Raw genomic sequence first — 20,010 nt, forward strand, 5'->3', positions numbered from 1 at the left:
GATGGACGTGAGTCTGAGTGAACTCCGGGAGTTGGTGATGGACAGGGAGCCTGGCATGCTGCGATTCATGGGGTCACAGAGTCTGACACTACTGAGCGACTGAACTGAACTGATAGTTATATAACATACTGGTAAAGGCAAGCAGGGGGGCACTCTTTCTGCCCCCTTCTGATGTCTATGTCAGAAGCTTTCTCTATCTCTTTTATATTTTAATAAAACATTATTACACAAAAGCTCTGAGTGATCCAGCCTCATTACTGGTCCCGGATTGAATTCCTCTCCTCCGGAGGCCAAGAATCCCAGCATCTTTCATGGCTCAACAACAATCTTTCAGTGGTACAGTGGATAAAAATCCTCTTACCAATGCAGGAGACATAGGTTCAATCCTTGGTCCAGGAAGATTCCACATGCTGGAGAGCAACTACGCCCATATGCCACAACTACTGAGGCTGAGTGCGCTAGAGCCTGTGATCCACAGCAAGAGAGAAGCCACCATGATGAGAAGCCCATGCACTGCAACCAAGAGTAACCCTCTCTGTGTACAACTGAAGGAAGCCTGTGCACAGCAACAAAGACCCAGTGCAGCCAAATAAATAAACAAAATTATGAGATGGTTGGATGGCCTCACCGACTCGATGGACATGAGTTTGAGCAAGCTCTGGGAGTTGGCAATGGACAGAGAAGCCTGGCATGCTGCAGTCCATGGGGTTGCAAAGAGTTGGATATGACTGAGTGACTGAATTGAACTGACTGATAAAAAGTAATAAAAATAAATTTAAAAAATAAAATGATTAAAGAGGCAAATTTTGTGTTATACACATTTACCACAATTTAAAAATTCCAAAGAGTAAAATACTAAATAAGTGCAACACTTTTATTGTATACATATAAAACATTGCTAAAATGAATTTTAAAAGACCTGAATGAATGGGAAGACATCTCATGTTCAAGGGCTTGATAATGTTAACATGATGATATTACCCAAACTGATCTATAGAATCAATGCGATACCTGTCAAAATCCCAGATGACTTCCTTGCAGAAATTGACAAGCTGACCCCAAAATTTGTATGGGAAATCAAGCAACTCAAATAGCCAAAACAATCTTGAGAAGGAAGAGCAAAGTGGGAGGACTCAGCTTTGGAGCTGAGCAACCCAAATAGCCAAAACAATCTTGAAAAGAAAGAGCAAAGTTGGAGGACTCAAACTTTTCTAATTTCAAAGCTTACTACAAGCTACAGTAACCAAGATGGTGTGGACTAGGATAACAATAGATACATAGATCAATGGAAAAGAATTGAGAATTCATAAACAGAATTCACATTTTGAGTCAGTTGATTTTTTTTTTTTTTTGAGTCAGTTGATTTTTTTTTTTTTTTTTTTGAGTCAGTTGATTTTTGACAACTGACAAAACAATTTGTGCCAATGGAGAAAGGCTAGTTTTTGACTAGCCTTTTTAATGGAGAAAGGCTAGTTTTTGACAAATGGTGCTGGGACAACTGAGTATCTATATGAAGAAGAACATGAATCCTTAACTCACATCACATATAAAAAGATTCAAAATGAACCAAAGATATAAATGTAAAAGCCAAAATCATTAAACTCTTAGGAGAAAACATATATACAAATCACTGTGACCTTGATTAGGCAATATTTCCTTAGATGTAACACCAAAAGGACAAGCAACAAACTAAAAGCTAAATTAGGTCTTATAAAAATTAATAACATTTGTGTTTCAAAGGTGGAGAAGGCAATGGCACCCCACTCCAGTGTCCTTGCCTGGAAAATCCTATGGACGGAGGAGCCTGGTAGGCTGCAGTCCATGGGGTCGTGAAGAGTCAGACATGACTGAGCGACTTCACTTTCACTTTTCACTTTCATGCATTGGAGAAGGAAATGGCAACCCACTCCAGTGTTCTTGCCTAGAGAATCTCAGGGATGGGGGAGCCTGGTGGGCTGCTGTCTCTGGGGTCGCACAGAGTTGGACATGACTGAAGCGACTTAGCAGCAGCAGCAGTGTTTCAAAGGACACCATGAGTAAAGTGAGAAAACAACCTAAAGAATAGGAGAAAAATTTTGCAAAGCATTTATCTGATAAGGGACTTGCATCTAGAATATACAAAAAAACCCTCCTATGATTATCACAATAACAAATTATCAAATAATAGTAAAAAGACAAGTACCCAACTAAAAATGGACAGAAAATATGAGTAAGCTTTTCTCAAAAAAGATGTGCAATAGCAATAAACACATAAAAAGATACTCAACATCATTTACCATCAGGAAAATGCAAATCAAAACTACAATAAGATACCACTTCATATCAATGAAATGAGAATGGCTATAATCAAAAAGACAGATAAGTGGGTTATAGAGTATCTTGCTTTGATTTATGTCATCAAGTGGTCAGCCTATGTTTTCCTCTAGGAGTTTTATAGTTTCTGGTCTTACATTTAGGTTTTTAATCGATTTTGAGTTTATCTTTGTGTGTGGTGTTAGTGTTCTAATTTCATTTTTTTACATGTAGCTGTCGAGTTTTCCTAGCACCACTTATTGAAGAGATTGTCTTTGCCCCATTGTATATTCTCGCCTCCTTTGTCAAAAATAAGGTATCCATAGGTGCATGGTTTATTTCTGGGATTTCTATCTTGTTCCATTGGTCTATAGTTCTGTTTTTGTGCCAGTACCATTCTATCTTGATGACTGTAGCTTTGTAGTATAATCTTTAATCAGGAAGTTAATTAATCCAGCTCCATTCTTCTTTCGCAAGACTGCTTTGGCTATTCAGGGTTTTTGGTGTTTCCATATGAATTGTGAAAATTTTTGTTCTAGTTCTGTGAAAAATGCCATTGGTAATTTGATAGGGATCACATTGAATCTGTAGATTGCATTTGGTAGTGTAGTCATTTTCACAATATTGATTCTTCATACCCAGGAACATGGAATATCTCTCCATCCATTTATGTCATCTTTGATTTCTTTCATCAGTGTCTTTTATTTCTGTATACAGTTCTTTTGTCTCCTTGATGCTGTTGCTGCTGCTGCTGCTAAGTCACTTCAGTTGTGTCCGACTCTGTGCGACCCCATAGACAGCAGTCCACCAGCCTCCCCCATCCCTGGGATTCTCCAGGCAAAAACACTGGAGTGGGTTGCCATTTCCTTCTCCAATTCATGAAAGTAAAAAGTCTCCTTAGGTAGGTTTATTTCTAGATACTTTATTCTTTTTGTTGCAATGGTGAATGGGATTGATTCCTTAATTTCTTTTTTTAAAATATAAATGTATTTATTTTAATTGGAGGCTAATTACTTTACAATATTTTATTGGTTTTGCCATACATCAACATGGTTTTTTTTTTAACTATTCCTTAATTTCTCTTTCTGAGTTTTCATTGTTAGTATATAGGAATGCAAGTGATTTCTGTGTATTGACTTTGTATCCTGCAACTTTGGTAAATTCACTGATTAGCTCTAGTAATTTTCTGATAATATCTTAGGATTTTCTCTGTACAGTATCATGTCATCTGCAAACAGTGAGAGCTCTACCACCTCACTCAGCCCTGCACATCAGAGGAAAAAAAAAAACTCAGCACAAATATCACCCTATACAAAGCTTACACAAATCACTGGACCAAACTTTGGAGGGCAGAAACCAAAAGGAATAAAGAATTCACCTTGAAGCCTAGAAGATTTCTTTTTCAGGTGATGAAAATGTTCTAAATTTGATTGTGGTGATATGAATATATTAAAAACTATTGAACTGTGCATTAAATAGGTAAGTTGTATGGTATATGAATATTTCAATTAGGCTGTTACCCAAAATAAACAAAAAACAACTGTAGTGCCAGAGTCCAGCCCGATGGATCCAGGGAATTCAAAGCAGGGATGGAGCTGGTATCCTGAAAAGAACTATTTAATTATAGATATGAAGAGAGATTAGAAAAGGGTAGTGTGGTAGGAAATATTAGTGGAGAAAAAGAGGCTGAATAACTTGGTTTACGTGGAAAACCAATAAAACTCCAAGACAAGGAGTTTGCACCATCTACTTAGGTCACCTGCTTGAATAGCGGAGGGTGCCCCGCCTTGGGCTCCCTCTCGCGTGGGTCTTAGAAGCCAGGGCAAGTAAGTAGACATGGCGAGCCTCCATGCTCCAGATCGGAATTCTGCCAGAAAAGAAGAGAACGAGAAAAGACCACACGGGAGAAACCAGTCTTTCCAGGAACTGGTCCCGTTTCTTTATTTTTCAGGTCCACTTTTATACTTTCAGTTATACATAACTTTTAGTTATACATTTAGAGATAAATGTAAGAAACAGAGTCACGCAGGGTCAGCTGTTCCAACCTGTATCTAAAGACAGTGTTCTTTGCATATATTTGTTCTTACAAGGGTCTTGTTCACAATATCTTCTGGTCTGGAGACCAATCAACATTTTATGGCCCCACCTTACTTTCTATTAATAAAGGTTAGTCGATCAGAAAACTTGTTTCCCCTTAAGATCTACTTAGTCTTAAGATATTGATAAAGTTACATTCTTACATAGCAAGGACACAGTGATTTATAACAAAGAAAGAGGAGCACAGTGATCTATAACAAAGAGAAAATTCATTAACTCAAAAGTCTACAATTGCTAACATCAAAACTACTATATTTCTTTTTCTACATTCCAATCACATTGATTAACATACTCCCAGGTGCCTAAGGATATGGAGGCCTGGCGGCAATCATTAACTCAGCAATGAAACCCTGCACCAACATGATTTTTATCTTTAGAAAAACCCTATGCTAACTAAGACTTTCAAAATACTCCAAACTCTCTGTTCTGTTTATGGTTGAGAGGTTGTAAACAATCATGTAGCAAGAGTGTGGATAATCCTGTCACACAAGCTAGTCTGCCAGCAGAGAGGTTTGACCTGAGAAACCCTTGTCACACCCAGGAGATTTATTATCTGGAGTCCTAAGTTAACTCCTATACAGAGAGAGGTGGTGGGGGATAGCCACCTGTAAAGTCAGAGGTGTAGGTGAGAGCATAAAGCAGTAAAGTAGGCAGACTCTGGTTTTGGGGGTAGATGCTGGGGAACAGGGGGTCTCCTGAGGCTCGATCCCGCCTTTGCGTGTGCCGAGCTTCCTTCCTCATGACCTTTGCCACAGGCGGAGTTCCTCACGCTGGCTCCCGGCACTGTAGATTTCACCATCCTCATGAATACCACCTTCCAGGAAGATGTAGGGCCATTATTTATCCTCTGAGGATACAGTAGCTCAATCAGCTGTGCTTCCGCAACCCCAGTCATGCATCATCCAGCCCCTTTTTCTATCACATTTACTAGGATATTGTCTTGTCCAAGAGAGACCATGACACACTAGACAGCTGTGTGATGGGGAAATAAATTTACAATAATGAGGTGGCTGGGGTCAGACTCAGAGCCACCCACAGGTGAGACATCAAGTCTCTGTGTCTGCTTGAGCCCAGGATAGAGGCCAAGATGAGATGGGCTGACAACTCGAAGAATGTGATTCTCAATGGTTATGATGATGATGGTGATGGTAATGGTGATTAGAGTTAGCTGTCACTGAGAACTTACAAGTCAGGCCTACAAACACATTATTTATTTTCATTCTCATGACAATTTCATGAGAAAAAAAATGTATTACTACCCCCAACTTAGGTATGAGGAAGCTAAACTTCAAAGACGTTAAATAACTGGGCCAAAGGGAGGGAAGTTAGATTCAAGTTGCAGACTGCCAAGCTTACAGGCTGCTGCCCTCTGGTCAGTGTTTCTGAGTTCCAACACTCTGTTCCACAGCCTGCTTGCTCCTGGGGCCTCTCCATCACTTACTGGTAGTTGCTTCTTGCCTCTAGACACCCCGGAAGTGCTGGTCTGAGATGGCTTTCATTTCTGTTTCCAGCCCCGTTACAGCTTCCATGTGTCTTCTACCACTTGGACCTAACTTCCCTTTGTGGTCCTCAGCTTCCTCTTCGGATGCCAGATGGCCATCTGGAAGAGCTTTGAGGTCTCTGCCCATCAGCACAGCTGATGAGGACAATCCCATCCATGCAGTTGTTGACACTCCCTATGCCCTGAGGCCCTGGCTACAACCCACAAGGCTCCAAACAATTCTCCAGCAATCTTTCTTCCAGCACTGACCTTGTTATGGATTGAACTGTGTCCCCCAAAAGAGATATTGAAGTCCTAACTCCCTCTACCTGTGAATGTGACCTTATTTGGAGACAATGTCTTTGTAGCTGCAACTGAGTTAAGAGGAGGTGATTAGGGTGAGCCCTAATCCAATGGACAACACTGGTGTCCTTATAAGAAGAGGAAGTGCCATGTGAAGACAGGGACAAACACCGTCATCCTATGATGATGGAGGCAGAGGCTCAAGTGCTACAGCTGCAAACCAAGGAACACCTGGGGCTGCCAGAAAGTGGAAGAGGCAAGGAAAGGTCCTTCTCTAACACCAGAGTACTCCAAACAACTAATACATGTTCAATGTCAGGAAAAGAAACCTTAAAAACATGATGAGCTAAAAGGAAAAAAACATACCAAAAATCACCCATAGTCCTGCTACACAGAGTAATCATTGTTAGCATTTTTCCTGTCATGTAGCCTTCCAGACCTTTTCTCTCGTAATGTGTATTTCTAAAAATGCAATTATACTATTTTGTACTCTGCTTTTTTCCAGTAAGAAGCAATATGCTAAAAATATTTAAGAGTCAACATACAAAATTACATCTTCACTTTTAGTGGCTACCTAACATTCTAAGATAAACCACAATTTAATCAGTCCCCATTGTTGGACATTTAGTTTTTAGTTTTTCTCTGGTATAAACAACACTTACACAAACATCTGAAAATGGACATCTTTGTGCCTTTGTCTGATTATTATTATTTTTTAATTATTTATTTTTGGCTGTGTTGGGTCTTCATTGCCACTCAGGCTTTTCTCTAGATGTGGCTGCTGCTGCTGCTGCTGCTAAGTCACTTCGGTCGTGTCCGATTCTGTGTGACAGAACAGTAAAGGGCAGGATAGTAAAGGCCAAAGGTTGCTTGGCACAGGGGGACTTTGGGACAGCTGTGGAGTTGCCCACTCTGGGAGGACTCTGCTCAGAAGTTTTCTTTGACAACCTTGACTTTCTTTGGTTTTGAAGCACCAGAGCCCTTGTCCACCACAGGGGGCCCCCTTTGTGAGACTTTGTAGGGGAGAGAAAGTTCAGGGAATTTTCTCCATTCTTGGAAAATTATTTTTAAAAATGAGAATTTTCTGGGAGCCTCCTTGCTCCCAAGAGGCCAGTGGCATCTATGAATGTGGTGTGTCTTCTTGTGTCTGGTTGGGATGTGGAGAAGGGTCTAGGCGAGTACCCTCTGGCCTGGGCATATATGGACCGCTTCTGCTCTGTGGCTTCTGTCCCAACCCCACTCCTGAGCCCGCCCTCTTCTCAAATCTGATCAGCTTACTGGTGTGCCAGAAAATGGCCAGAAACACTCTCCACCCTCCTGAAAAGTGCAAGCATGAAATTTGACCCTGGTCCTTCCACCCCTTTCTGGGGGATCAAAGCACAGAACCAGCTGGGTTTTGAAGTCACCCACCTGATTCATGTCCCCACTCCCTCCTTTACTAGCTGGGGGGACAGAGGCAAGTTAATTCACCTCACTGAAGCTCAGATTGTCCGTGAGAATAGTATTATACCTTCCTGATAGGGTGGCTGAGTGGACTAAGTGAAACAATATATGTAACACCTGGCATAATGTCTGGAACACAGTAAGCACTTAATTATTATTATTATTATCATTATTACTATCATTATCCACGCGACTGCCTTTTTAGCTGGAAGCACGAGGTTCTCTCTGGGAAGTCAGAAGTGTTGCTATAATACTTCCTATGGAGAGCCAAAGCCCACACTTCAGCAGCCGTTTGGCTCCGACTAAGTCTTTTTACTAGAAGGCTATTGTTACAGGAAATAACTGTTCATTTTCCCCGCCTCTAGTCTGATGTCACAGTCTTCAAAAAAAGAGGATCTGCACTTGCAAATCAGAATAAAACCACCAGGCAGGGCAGCATGGTGCAGTGTGTATGCTTGGCTGGGTGTGTAAGTCTCGGGAGGGTGTGTGAGTCTCATGAGGGTGTTGGTAGAGTGTATTTGACTAGGGGTGCTTGAGGGACAGCTGGTGTTCAGGGTTGTGGCTGTGAGGAGTGTGAGAGGGTTTCTGAACACCCTCGGTTTGAGGGGTGGACAATGGAACGGCAGGCGTGGCTGACCAGGACGCCCTGGGAGCAGGAAATAACCTCCTCAGTGAGCACAGTGAGGCTGTGGTCTGGTGAGATGCCAGCGCTGGAGTGCTGTGGAGGAAGCTTCAGTTGTTTTTAACCTTTCATTTTTCAGGCTCTACCCTGAGAGGCCACCCTTGGTTGCTGGGAGCCCCTGTGCTGGGCCTTCTCTTCCTGTCATCTTCCAGAAACAACCTGCAGTCTGAGAGGTAGAAGGTAAGATCAGGAGCTGGCCAGCCAGAGCTCTAAGGCTGAAGACCCTACAGAGGCAGCAGAGGTGGGTGCCTCCACCCTCTGGACTGTGGTTTACAGCTTTGCTGCCTAAGGTCCTCCCTGGGGTGGACTGTGGGAGAGGGAAGCCCTGGTTCCCTGGTGAGCGGCGTCTGGGGTAGTCGCTATCTTCTTTTTCACCACACATGTGGTCTCACCGGGGCTGGGTGAGGTGTGTATGTGTTGTTCAGTTGCTAAGTCATGTCCAGTTCTTTGCATCCCCATGGACTACGGCATGCCAGGCTTCCTTGTCCTTCACTATCTCCCCGAGTTGGCTCCAACTCATGTGTGCATGCATTTCTTTCTCCACCTACTCTGTTTGCAACAAATCTTTTTGGGTTGGAGCTCTGGGATGGTGTATGCCCAACCTGTCCCCTAGAGGTGTCTCCAGGAGCATTTTCTGGGTATGGCTGGGCACCAGGGAACTGGAGAGCTGGGGGATGTGCCCACTCAGGGCCTCAGTCCTGGAACTGTAGGAGAGTGAGGGGAGCACAACCATGGATTTCTTGGTACCCACAGATGCCTCACTCCAGCCTGCATCCATCCATCCCACAGCCCAGGGGTCACAGGGCCCAAAAGGCAGCCTTGGTCCTGCTAAGTGCCTGTCTGGTGGCCCTTTGGGGCCTGGGGGAGCCACCAGACTACACTCTCAAGTGGTTGGTGCTCCACCTGGCCTCCCAGCAGATGGGACTGCTGATCAAGGGGATCTGCAGTCTAGCCGAGGAGCTGCGCCACGTCCACTCCAGGTGACTCCATGAAGTACCTCCTGCCCCTCTCTGGCTGAGCTGGGCTGGGTCTGGAACTTGCATGTCACCTGCAGGTACCACGGCAGCTACTGGAGGGCTGTGCGGGCCTGCCTGTGCTCCTCCATGCGCTGCGGGGCCCTGCTGCTGCTGTCCTGCTATTTCTACTGCTCCCTCCCAAACATGGCTGGCCTGCCCTTCACTTGGATGCTTGCTCTCCTGGGCCTCTCACAGGCACTTAACATCCTCCTGGGCCTCCAGGTATCACACACAGGGAGGTGGAGAGTCTGGTCGGGTGGAGATGCGGCTATTGTGACCTGCTCTGAGCTCAGTACTGGGACTGGGATCAGTTTAGAAGCTGATTCTTGGACTAGAGCCTAGAATGGTCTGGGTTCAGCAATGGCAGAGAAGGGAGCCAGTTGGCAGGGGGTTGGGAAATCTTGGGGGAGGAGCACTCTCGTTATCCTTCATGGAGGCCCTCCGGCCCCACCCTGCTGTCCACAGGGCCTGGCCCCAGCAGAGGTCTCTGCAATCTGTGAAAAAAGGAACTTCAACGTGGCTCATGGGCTGGCCTGGTCATATTATATTGGATACCTGCGGCTGATCCTGCCAGGTGGGCTGTCTTCTGTGCCCCCATTTCTAGATCTACAAGATAGACAGTAAGACGCGCAACCTTGTTTCCAGAAGTTACTATATTTTTCAAAGCATTTTCTTTTTCTTTCCCCAAGAGTTCTCAATTGCTATTTATTTTTCCAAAGCTTTATTTATTTATTGCTGTTGGGGTTATAATTGCTTTACAATGTTGTGTTAGTGTCTGCTGTACAATGAATTAAATCAGCTATGTGTATACATATATCCCCTCCCTCTTGGGCCTCCCTCCCACGCCACCCCTTCTACCCGTCGAGGTCATCACAGAACACAGAGTTGAGCTTCCTTCAGAGTATTTTCAGTCTAACAAACCATATGATTCCAAAAGTGATCTTATAGGCTTGAAAGCTATTACTATTATGCCTGGTTTGCAGGAAGAAATTCGGGGCTTAGATCCATTAAGGGACTTGTCCCAAGTCACCTAAGCTGTATGCCCTTCATTTAGGTTCTCTTTTAATTCACATCCCCTGGAGAAGGGAAAGGCTACCCACTCCAGTATTCTGGCCTAGAGAATTCCATGGACTCTATAGTCCATGGGGTCGCAAAGTCTAGGACTTTCACTTTCACTTCTGTGAGGACAGGATAATCATCACCCCTGTTTTAGAGTTAAGAACATCAGAGATGTTCTGAGAGATAAAGTGACTTGTCCAAAGTCACACACCTTAGCTATAGGAGGAAGCAGGATTCGAACACAGGTCTGTCCAGAGCCTCGACCTTTGACTACCCCACTGGAAACTTACAAATCGCATCTCATTCTTCTGACTTGCTGGCCAGGGCTGTGGTTCTCCCCCATCTCATGGCTGCCTTTGCTAGACAGTAGGGCTTCGGCTAGAGGTCTGGCTCAGTGCACCTGGGGTTGCTGGGCATGGCAACTCCCAGGGCTCTGCCTGCCTCTCAGAGCCCTGAAAGCTGTAGTGGGAAGGAATGGGGCTAACAGAAATCTGGACAAAGGTCAAGTGAGGGGGAGAAAGGGGTGGTGGGAGTAGGTGAAGCATTATTGCCTAATGCTCTGCCTCTCCTGGCCCCCCAGGCAATGCCTGTGGGCTGGCCCCCCAGGGCTCTTGCACCCACACAGTGAGGGCAACAAGGGCCTGCATCTCTGTCCTGAGTTGGTTGGGAGACAGAGTTAGTGGAAATGACTTTTTGTACCTCTCCACCCTAGGGTTCCGGGCCCGGATCCAAATTTACAATCAGTTCCACAACAACACGCTACAGGGTGCAGGGAGCCACCGGCTGCACATCCTCTTCCCGTTGGACTGTGGGGTGCCTGACGACCTGAGCGTGGTTGACCCCAACATTCGCTTCCTACACGAGCTGCCCCAGCAGAGTGCCAACCGTGCTGGCATCAAGGGCCGGGTTTACACCAACAGCATCTATGAGCTTCTGGAAAATGGGCAGCGGGTGCGTGTGCAGGGAAGCAGGTGGCACTGGGAAGGGGTCAGGCCTATAGACTCAGAACTCTGAGCCCTGGCCAAGCCGTGATAAAAATTTACTGCCCTTCTCTGTGCCTCAGTTTCCCTGATCGGTCCCAGGGCTGGGCAAAATTAGGTTCTGAGTGATAATAATTAAGTAACATTTATTTATTTATTTATGACCGTATCATGAGGCTTGCGAGATATTAGTTCTCTGACCAAGGACTGAACCCTAGCATGGAGTCCTCACCACTGGACCACCATGGAATTCCTAGTAACATTTATTGAGCACTTATTGCAAGCCAGATGCTCTTCCAGGTGCTTCATCCGACCACCTCATCGAATCCTCACCACCACTCTTGTGGTTGTAGGGACTGTTATAACCCCTGCTTTGTAGAAGAGGACACTGAGACTCAGAGAACCAGGTGGAAGTGGACGATTTCACCCTGAGTATACCATGCTCTGGAACATAAAGCTGCCCAGATGAAGGTCGAGAGAATGTCTGAATGATTTCATGTAGGCTGTGGGGAACCCAAGCAGAGTTGAACCCAGAGTCCAGTCCCCGGACTTGACAAGCTGAAGTAGTTGAACGAGATGAAGGATCTGGGAAGGGTAAATTTAATGCAGTCCCTGGCCGTGATTTTAGGAGTAAGGTTCACAGGCAAAGGTCATGGACCCCATCAGGTAGCCATCTCCCAGACTCCACCCCTACAGATTGAGCAGTGGGGTCCAGAGTCTGTCTGCCTGGCCCCGGGCTGAGTCTTATTGTCCTTTTACCTCCTCCAGGCAGGCATCTGTGTCCTGGAATATGCCACCCCCTTGCAGACCCTGTTCGCCATGTCACAGGATGGCCGAGCTGGCTTTAGCCGAGAGGATCGGCTGGAACAGGCCAAACTCTTCTGCCGGACACTTGAAGACATCCTGGCAAATGCCCCTGAGTCTCAGAACAACTGCCGCCTCATTGTCTACCAGGGTAAGGGGGTGACAAGCTGAAGGACAGGAAGGGTTGGGGGCCTCAAGGGCCTCCCAGAGGGTCAGCAGGAGATAGGACAGTCTTCACCCTTCCTGAGCGGTCAGGGCATTCAAGCCCTGCCCCTGTCTCCCTTGGAGAAGGTCCTATCTCCCCACCATGGGACACCCAGTGGCTTTCTGAGGTCTTTGGCTATGGGTCCTGGGTAGAGCATGAAGGGGTGGCCCCAGGGGCCTCTTCATCTAGAGTACCAGAGGAAGCAGATAGCTCCCGGCCACCCATCAAGACACCAGGACTGCAGCCTCAGCAATGTCACTCCCTTGCTCTGTGACCTTAGGCAGGTCTCTGTCCCTTTCATCTCTAATATATCATCTCTAAAAGCAGGAGGGTAGAATTCTCTTGTCTCTAAAACCACTGCTGGCTCTAGGATTTCATGAAACTCCAGTCCCAATGGCTAGGGGTGGGGAGGAGGTGGCAGAGGGAAAGTTAGAGGAGACCCCCAGCAAGTCCTCTGGGTGTGCTGGAGTGGGTGTGTGTGAGGCCTTCACCCCCCTACACATTCCCCTCCTCATTCCAGAACCTGCAGAGGGAAGCAGCTTCTCCTTGTCACAGGAAATTCTCCAGCACCTTCGGCAGGAGGAAAGGGAGGTTACCATGGGTAGCATGGAGACCTCTGTGATACCCGCTTCCTCTGCACTGTCCCAAGAGCCTGAGCTCCTCATCAGTGGCATGGAAAAGCCTCTCCCACTCCGCTCAGATGTCTTCTGAGGCCCCAGTCACCTTTCCTGAGGCCCCGGCCAACTGAGAGGATTTCTTTCTTCAGCAGCTGGAGGCCTAGCAGAACCGTTTCCTCCCTCTCAGAGAAGGTCCTTGGACTTGACATTTCAAGATGAATCCTGTGACCTTGGGCAAGTTGTTTTACCTCTGTGAGCCTCAGTGTCCTCATCTATGAAATGGGATTATAATCATTGCCTTATCTACCTCACAGGGTAGTTATGAGTAGTATGGCTGTATGAGTTTTCTGCAAACTCTAAATGCCAGGTCAGGGGCTTCCCTGGTGGCCCAGTGGTTAAGAATCCATCTGCCAACCTCGAGGATGTGAGTTCGATCCCTGGTGTGGGAAGATTCCACATGCCTCAGAGCAGCTAAGCCTGTTCCGCACAACTACTGAGCCCGTGAGCCGCAACTACTGAGCACATGCGCCATGACTGCTGAAGGCCACACCTAGAGCCTGTGCTCTGCGACGAGAGAAGCCACCGAATGAGAAGCCCGTGCACTGCACTAAGAGTAGCCCCTGCTCACTGCAGCCAAAGCGCGCGTGCAGCAACAAAGACCCAGCACAGCCAGAATAATAATAAATAAATGAAGAAATCCGTAAAAACTAAGAAATGTAAACTTATTACAAGGTAATATCTACTTATTATAAATAAGGTAAACTTCAGGGATCTTCCAGGTGTCCTCCATTGGATGCTCAGACCTACCCTCCACCTCTCCTCTGTCCTAGGATGGCGTCAACAGGCGCCCTCGCCCTCTGACTTCTGGTCACATTCAGACAGTGGGAAGCTGCAGTGAGAGAAGGGAGTGGAGGGGGGTGAGGCTGGGACATTTATTCCTCCACGTCCCTCCCAGGAGTTTCAAGGTCACTGTGGGCTCTCTTCATCTCTAGAACTAAAGGACCCTTTCAGTAACCCTGTCTATCTCCAGGTTTCATTAACTTGCTCCTCCCCAACCCTCTTCAGGCCTGACCATGGTACTGGCGTCTCACTGATGCTCACCTGGAATTCTCCCTCTCACTTGTAGTTTCCTTATACCTGCCCTTTCTAAATAGTCCCCTTCAATTTGTATTAAAATTTTTTAAAATTACAAATTAAAAAACAAATGTTTTGGCTGCATCATACAGCAGGTGGGATTTTAGTTCGCTGATCCAGGATTGAACCTGAGTCCCACACAGTGGAAGAACAGAGTCTTAACCACTGGACTAACAGGGAAGTCCTTAAGTAGTCCCCTTTTTAAACACTCTTCAGGTTATTTATTTGAGTATGCCATCTTTTTCTGGCAAGACTCTGATACAGGTGGTTGCCCTTTATTATCGACAATGTCCAAATCTGCTTGCACACAGTTCCTTACACGCTTCCTCATACTAGCTCAGGGCTGTGGGATAGTGGCCATCATTTCAATGTAGACAGAGCCCACCAGTCAGGCTGAGGGTATAGAGCTGGGAAGCATCCCACTCATCTGCCTGTTCAATGCCCTGTCTTTAGTGGGTGGCTTGGGGGACAGGGAGGGACCTGAGCCAGCACAGAGATGCCATAAGGAGTAAACACAGCTGTGTCCTGGGCAAAGGGACTACTCAAAGAAGCAGGGGCCACTGAATAAATGTCCCCGGATGAGACTCCCCTGAATAAGGGGGAGGAGAGTTTGTGTGAGGTGATGGGATATACTCTGGAGACCTTGGACAACACAGCTGGCTACTCACCTGCCACATTTTGTGCCATCTTTGTTAGAACTGATCCACTGCGGCAACCACTGTAGGGGCAAAGTTGCCCCCATCTGGGAGGCCAGACAGCCTATTTCTGCCAGTTCCATCCATTCCACCCAAGACTTATTCCCTCTCTCCCATCTTTGTTTTTATCACAAATGCTCAATATGAATTTCTGAGTACAGCATTACTATGGAGAAAAACTCCACACAGACACACATTTATCAGAAGCAACCCACTGCTCCCAAGGATGCCAGAGCCAAGGGAGTGAAGGGGAAACAGTCCCTTCCCCTCCCCCGCTGTGCCAGCCATTCTGCCCCTGAGGATCCCCCAACATCACATCAGTCACTCCAATACCTAAAAATCAGCCCAACAAGATCTTTACCTACCCATCCAGCCCACAACATGGTGCCCCGACTGTGAAGTCTGCCAGTCCCAGGTTCAAGGCCTGACTCTACCACTTAGTACCTGGGTCCTGCTGGGGTCTAGATATCCCCAAATGCAAACAGGGATAACAGTGGCTCCTCCTCCTCCTAAGGCTGTATGAGGAGTAAACATTATAATATCTGTAGGTCCACAAATGAGCCTGAAGCCCAGCACATAATGGGCCCACAAGAAGGAACAACTATTAACATTATAGCTGCCTCTTACCAATCCCAGTGGAGGCCAGTCCTCTCGACACATTAGTCTCTGTTCCTCTTCATCTGTTGTTTCTCAGAGTCCTTGATTGTGCTGGGGTATCGCCAAGGGCAGTCTCCAAGGTTGACTTGTTGCACTCAGGTGTTCTCCAGAGTAAAGCACCCAGAAGTCCCTCCACAAATGTCTGTCTGCATGTTCTTGACTGCACAAGTCAAGTGAAGTTCAAGTGTCCAAGGAAGGGAAGCCTTTCCAGAGAGCCACTGAGAGGCTCAGCTCTGCCTTCCCTGCCTCCTGCATCTTCCCAACCTCCCTGTTTCTCCCTCTGCAGGAACCTCCACTCCTTCCTTTCCCCAGACGACCTCCACAGAGCTCCTTTTCCTTTCCTGTTTTCCTACCAGCTGGAAGGTTCTGGATCTGGGAAATGTCCTGTGGTAAATTCTAGACTGGTTCCAACAGGCCAATGCACACAGAAAGTGGGAGGTAATGAAAGCCCCCCAATTTCCCCTACCCCATCCTGGGAAAGTGAGATAGAATCTTGCCCCAAGATGGTGGAGGTGATTCAAAAACAACTTGGGAATCTACAAGTGGGCTCCCCAGATGGCATCAGTGGTAAAGAACCCTCCTGCCAATGCAGGAGACGTAACAGATGCAGGTTCGATTCCTGGATTGGGAAGATATCCTGAAGGAGGGCTTGGCAGCCCGCTCCAGTATTCGTGCCTGGAAAATCCCATGGACAGAGGAGCCTGGAGGGCTAGAGTCGATTGGATTGCAAAGAGTTGAACATGACTGAAGCGACTTAGCGCACACACACGCAAGTGGTGCTTAGGGCTTTTAGGGCCCTTGGAAGTTTGCAAGGCCGGGGACCTGACAGCCAAAGCTCAGTTAGGGCAGGGAAGTGGATCTGCCTTCCTTTCCTGAGTCCCAGAGAAGGCATACCCCTAGGTTCTTTGACTTGGCTCTCTCTGGTTGCCCTCACAGGACCTGGTGGCTATGGGGACAGGGCCTCCACCAGGAACCTCTGACATCCTTACACAAGGGTGGGGTGGATGGTGGAATCTTCCCAACTGAACTCACTTTGACACCAAAAGGGGAGATAAGGAGTGCAGGAGGGAGTAGGAATTCAGAGGAGGAGGTTCAGGGGCCTGGCCCTTCCTGTAGAGGAGGGGGTAGGTTTGTTAGGGTGGCTTTGGACTCTGGGAATGCTCACAGCAGCGTGTTTCTGGGCAGGGCGCTCAAGTTTCTTCTATTATTTTGGTCCTCACAGGGCTTCTTCTACAAATACTCTGCTGAGAGGGCAGCTCCAAGGAGTCCAGGTGTGCCCTTCTGAAGCTCTGAGGCCCAAGCCCCTGTTTGCTTTTGCCCTACTTCTCCGTCCGGGCTTCCCAGGTGGCTCAGTGTGTAAAGAACCCACCTGTAATTCAGGAGACATAGGCAGACTCGAGTTCATTCCCCAGGTTGGAAAGATCTCCTGGTGGAGGGCATGGCAACCCACTCCAGTATTCTTGCCTGGAGGATCCCATGGACAAAGGAGCCTAGTGGGTGATAGTCCATAGGGTCGCAAAGAGTCGACACAACTGAAGCAATTTAGCATGCACTACTCTGTCCAGTTTCTTGTTCTGACACAGCTGAGGCCAACTTTCCAGAGTCTCCCTCCTACAGAAACGTGACTTCATCGATGCTGAACCTGGGCCCATCTGGCACAGGGCAGGAGTCAGGGCCCGGAGGTTTCTGCTGGGCGTCTGCGTGACTGTCCTGATGGCCCAGCATGCGCCAGCGGACGAGGTAGATGCCACCCTCTGGCTTTGGGGATGGTGGCTCTGTGGCAAGAGTGGCATGGCCTTTGTGTAGCCTTGGCCCAAAGTGGACCGCCACCACGATGCAGACTGCCAGCAAGACAAAGACAGCGACGATGATGGTGAGCAGGGGCAGCCCGACCCCTGGACGAGGTTCCCAGGCCCCGCCCAGGACCTCCGGAAGCTGCTTCTGGGGCTCCTGCCCTGCTGAGCCATTGACAGCTGGAGAAAGCCACGAATGGTGGCCAGCCTGGGAGGAAAGCGATAGAGGGAGAGGGTAGTGACATGGGCATGTAGACACAGAGAAAGACCAAGCTAGAGAGAGATAGACACCCAAAGGGAACTGAGAGAGAGACAGACAGAGGCAGAGAGACAGTAAGACATGGAGAAATAGAAAGAGATAGCAGAGACAGAGAAACATAGAGATAAACACACAGCAATAGATTGAAAGAAAGAGACAAGGGGATACAGAGAAAACGAGGAAGATACAAGGAAAGAGAGAGATAAAGAGATAGAAGTGAAGATAAATACAGAGAAACAGAAACAGAAGGGACAAAACAGAGATCAGGAGACAAAGTCATTCAGAAAGGGACAAAGAGAGGGGCTTTATTACAGCCTAGCATATGAAGTTTATCCTTCCTTCCCCCACCAAGTCCCCTCGCACTGATCTCTCTTCCCAGGTCTCCAGCAAAATTCCTAAATACATCTAATGTCTTGGGTCAGGAGTCCTAGCACATTTTGGACTGCTCTCCCATGTCTTGGCCAGGGGTCAGTGAGCAACTATTCCTTTCAGTCCTGGGAAAAGGGAGTCATTTTGTCCAGCTTCTTAGGTTCCCACTACTCCTCACCCACATGGTAGGAAGAAGGCTGGTACTCCAGGGGAGGGAGAGAGGAAGAGGAGGCATGAACCCCAGAGGCTTGGGGGAGGTAGGAGCTATACCTCACCCCACAATATCCACTTCCGGATCAAGTTGTGGCGGGCGCTGTAGGGTATGGAACACTCACCGAAGATTCCTGGTTCCATCCAAGATGGACTAAGGAGACCTCCTCCCAGCCTCTATCTCTTTCAGGGTCCCAGCATTCTTCTGCCTAAAGCTGGGGGTCATGATCCTTACCTCTGCCTGTCTCTACCCTGCTAAGTATTGGGTGGTGATGGGGTTTACTATCAAGGTAGCAAATCTCCAAACCATAGGCCCCAGAGCTGGCAAGGTTATCACAGGCTCAGGAAGCTCTCCGCCTGGTCTTCCCTTCCCCAGCTGGACCATGAGGAGCAGCCCTTGGGGTGGAGACCATCCCCTAACTCTAAGCCTCAGCCTGACCATCCCCATGGGTAGGCGACTGGGGTCCAGGGAGGGCTGGCCAGGACAAACCCACTCCTTTTAGTTACTGAGTCCCATTGTCCACCCCACCCATCCCCAGCACCTGTCCTTTGGCATCTTTAAAGCTTAATACCTACCTCACCTCCCCTGCTTGAGAGTCTTTCACTCTTTAGGGCCCAGGCCACAGAGCTCCCAGGGTAGGGGGTGGGGAAGCAGTTCCGGATGTACAGGGGGAAAAGAGAAGCATAGGCTGGTGCAGGACTTGGGGCCCTTGATTGGGGGAGTCTCACCAGCCTGGCAGAAGAGGGTGAGCTGAGAATCTACCTGATGCATTGTCCGGCTGTGCAAGGCTCTCTTGGGACTGGCGGCCAGCGGGGCAAAGGAGAGCCGGTTGCCGCAGCTGGGTCCCTACCCGGAGCTGCCACGTCTATGGGGCTTACAGGGCACACACCCTCTGCGCACACACCCTCACCGCTCTCTCCCGCGCTTTCACTTCCTTGAACATCTCGACTACCCTGGGCCCAGCCCTCACCTCTGACAGTGCTTTGATCTTACTCCTAGGCCCCTCCTTTCACGTCCCCTGACACCTTCAGGAGCTTGAGTTTGCCTGCTCATCCCTCCTCCACCGGATCCCAAACACTTGCCCTAACCCCGCCCCCCGCGCCCCAGCTTAGCGGCTCTACATCCCAACTGATTCCCTGAAGTCATTATCCTTTGATTTTTTTTTTTTTAAAGCAATTTCTCAAGCACACTGAAAAGTGCAGACTTTAATATACTGAGTCTCTCTGGTCCAGTCACCAGTTCTGTTCATCTCAATAGTCTGTCACATTTATTTCAAAGAATTTTAAGAATGAAAACATTACAAATAGAAGCTTCACTCCCTACCTCTCCCCTCCTTCTCACTCTAGGGGTAATCATCTTGTTGAATTTGTTATTTATCGTTCCCATGCAAGGCATTCTTCTCTCTTTGTGCTTTTTCTTCATTGGTTTTTACAAGTATGAATTCTGTTATGTCTGTTTGCATTTGTCTATAACTTCATTTGTGAATGTGAGTGCTTTAATGCTTCTGAGTTACAAAAAGTGCCCACTAGTCTCGCCTGTCTCTGGAAACTTTTTTTTTTTTTTTAATGTATTTATTTGGCTGGGGCAGGTCTTAGTTGCACCATGTGGGATCTAGTTCCCCGACCGGGGATTGAACACAGACCCCCTTCACTGGGAGCATAGGGTCTTAGCCACTGGACCACCAGGGAAGTCCCCCTGGAAACAGTTTATAAAGGATAACTTTTGGTTCCCAGCTAACTCCATAGGACCAGCCATCCCTCAATCTGTTCCTCACTGTGCAGCCACCACCCTTTATTCTAGTCTGGAGACCAGGAGACCCCCTAGGAACTCCTCTCACCCTGTGATCTGATCCCAGAAGGTAAGCCTCCTGATTCCTGTCTCTCAGCCCAGCTGCTACACATGCTGACATTTAGG

General features: G+C 47.6%; 1 protein-coding gene across 6 annotated transcripts; it reads left to right on the top strand.

The window, feature by feature from the left end:
- TMEM173 (transmembrane protein 173) lies at positions 8,017–14,163 on the top strand. 6 transcript variants are annotated; one of them, XM_005683023.3, is made up of 8 exons: positions 8,017–8,082; positions 8,377–8,538; positions 9,051–9,277; positions 9,352–9,535; positions 9,779–9,887; positions 11,085–11,323; positions 12,121–12,307; positions 12,882–14,163. In XM_005683023.3, exons 3-8 carry the CDS (start codon positions 9,051–9,053, stop codon positions 13,070–13,072), a joined length of 1,137 nt encoding a protein of 378 aa, XP_005683080.1. In that variant the 5' UTR covers positions 8,017–8,082; positions 8,377–8,538; the 3' UTR covers positions 13,073–14,163.

The sequence above is a fragment of the Capra hircus genome, chromosome 7, assembly GCF_001704415.2.
Source record: "Capra hircus breed San Clemente chromosome 7, ASM170441v1, whole genome shotgun sequence".
In the NCBI taxonomy this organism is placed as follows: Eukaryota; Metazoa; Chordata; class Mammalia; order Artiodactyla; family Bovidae; genus Capra; species Capra hircus.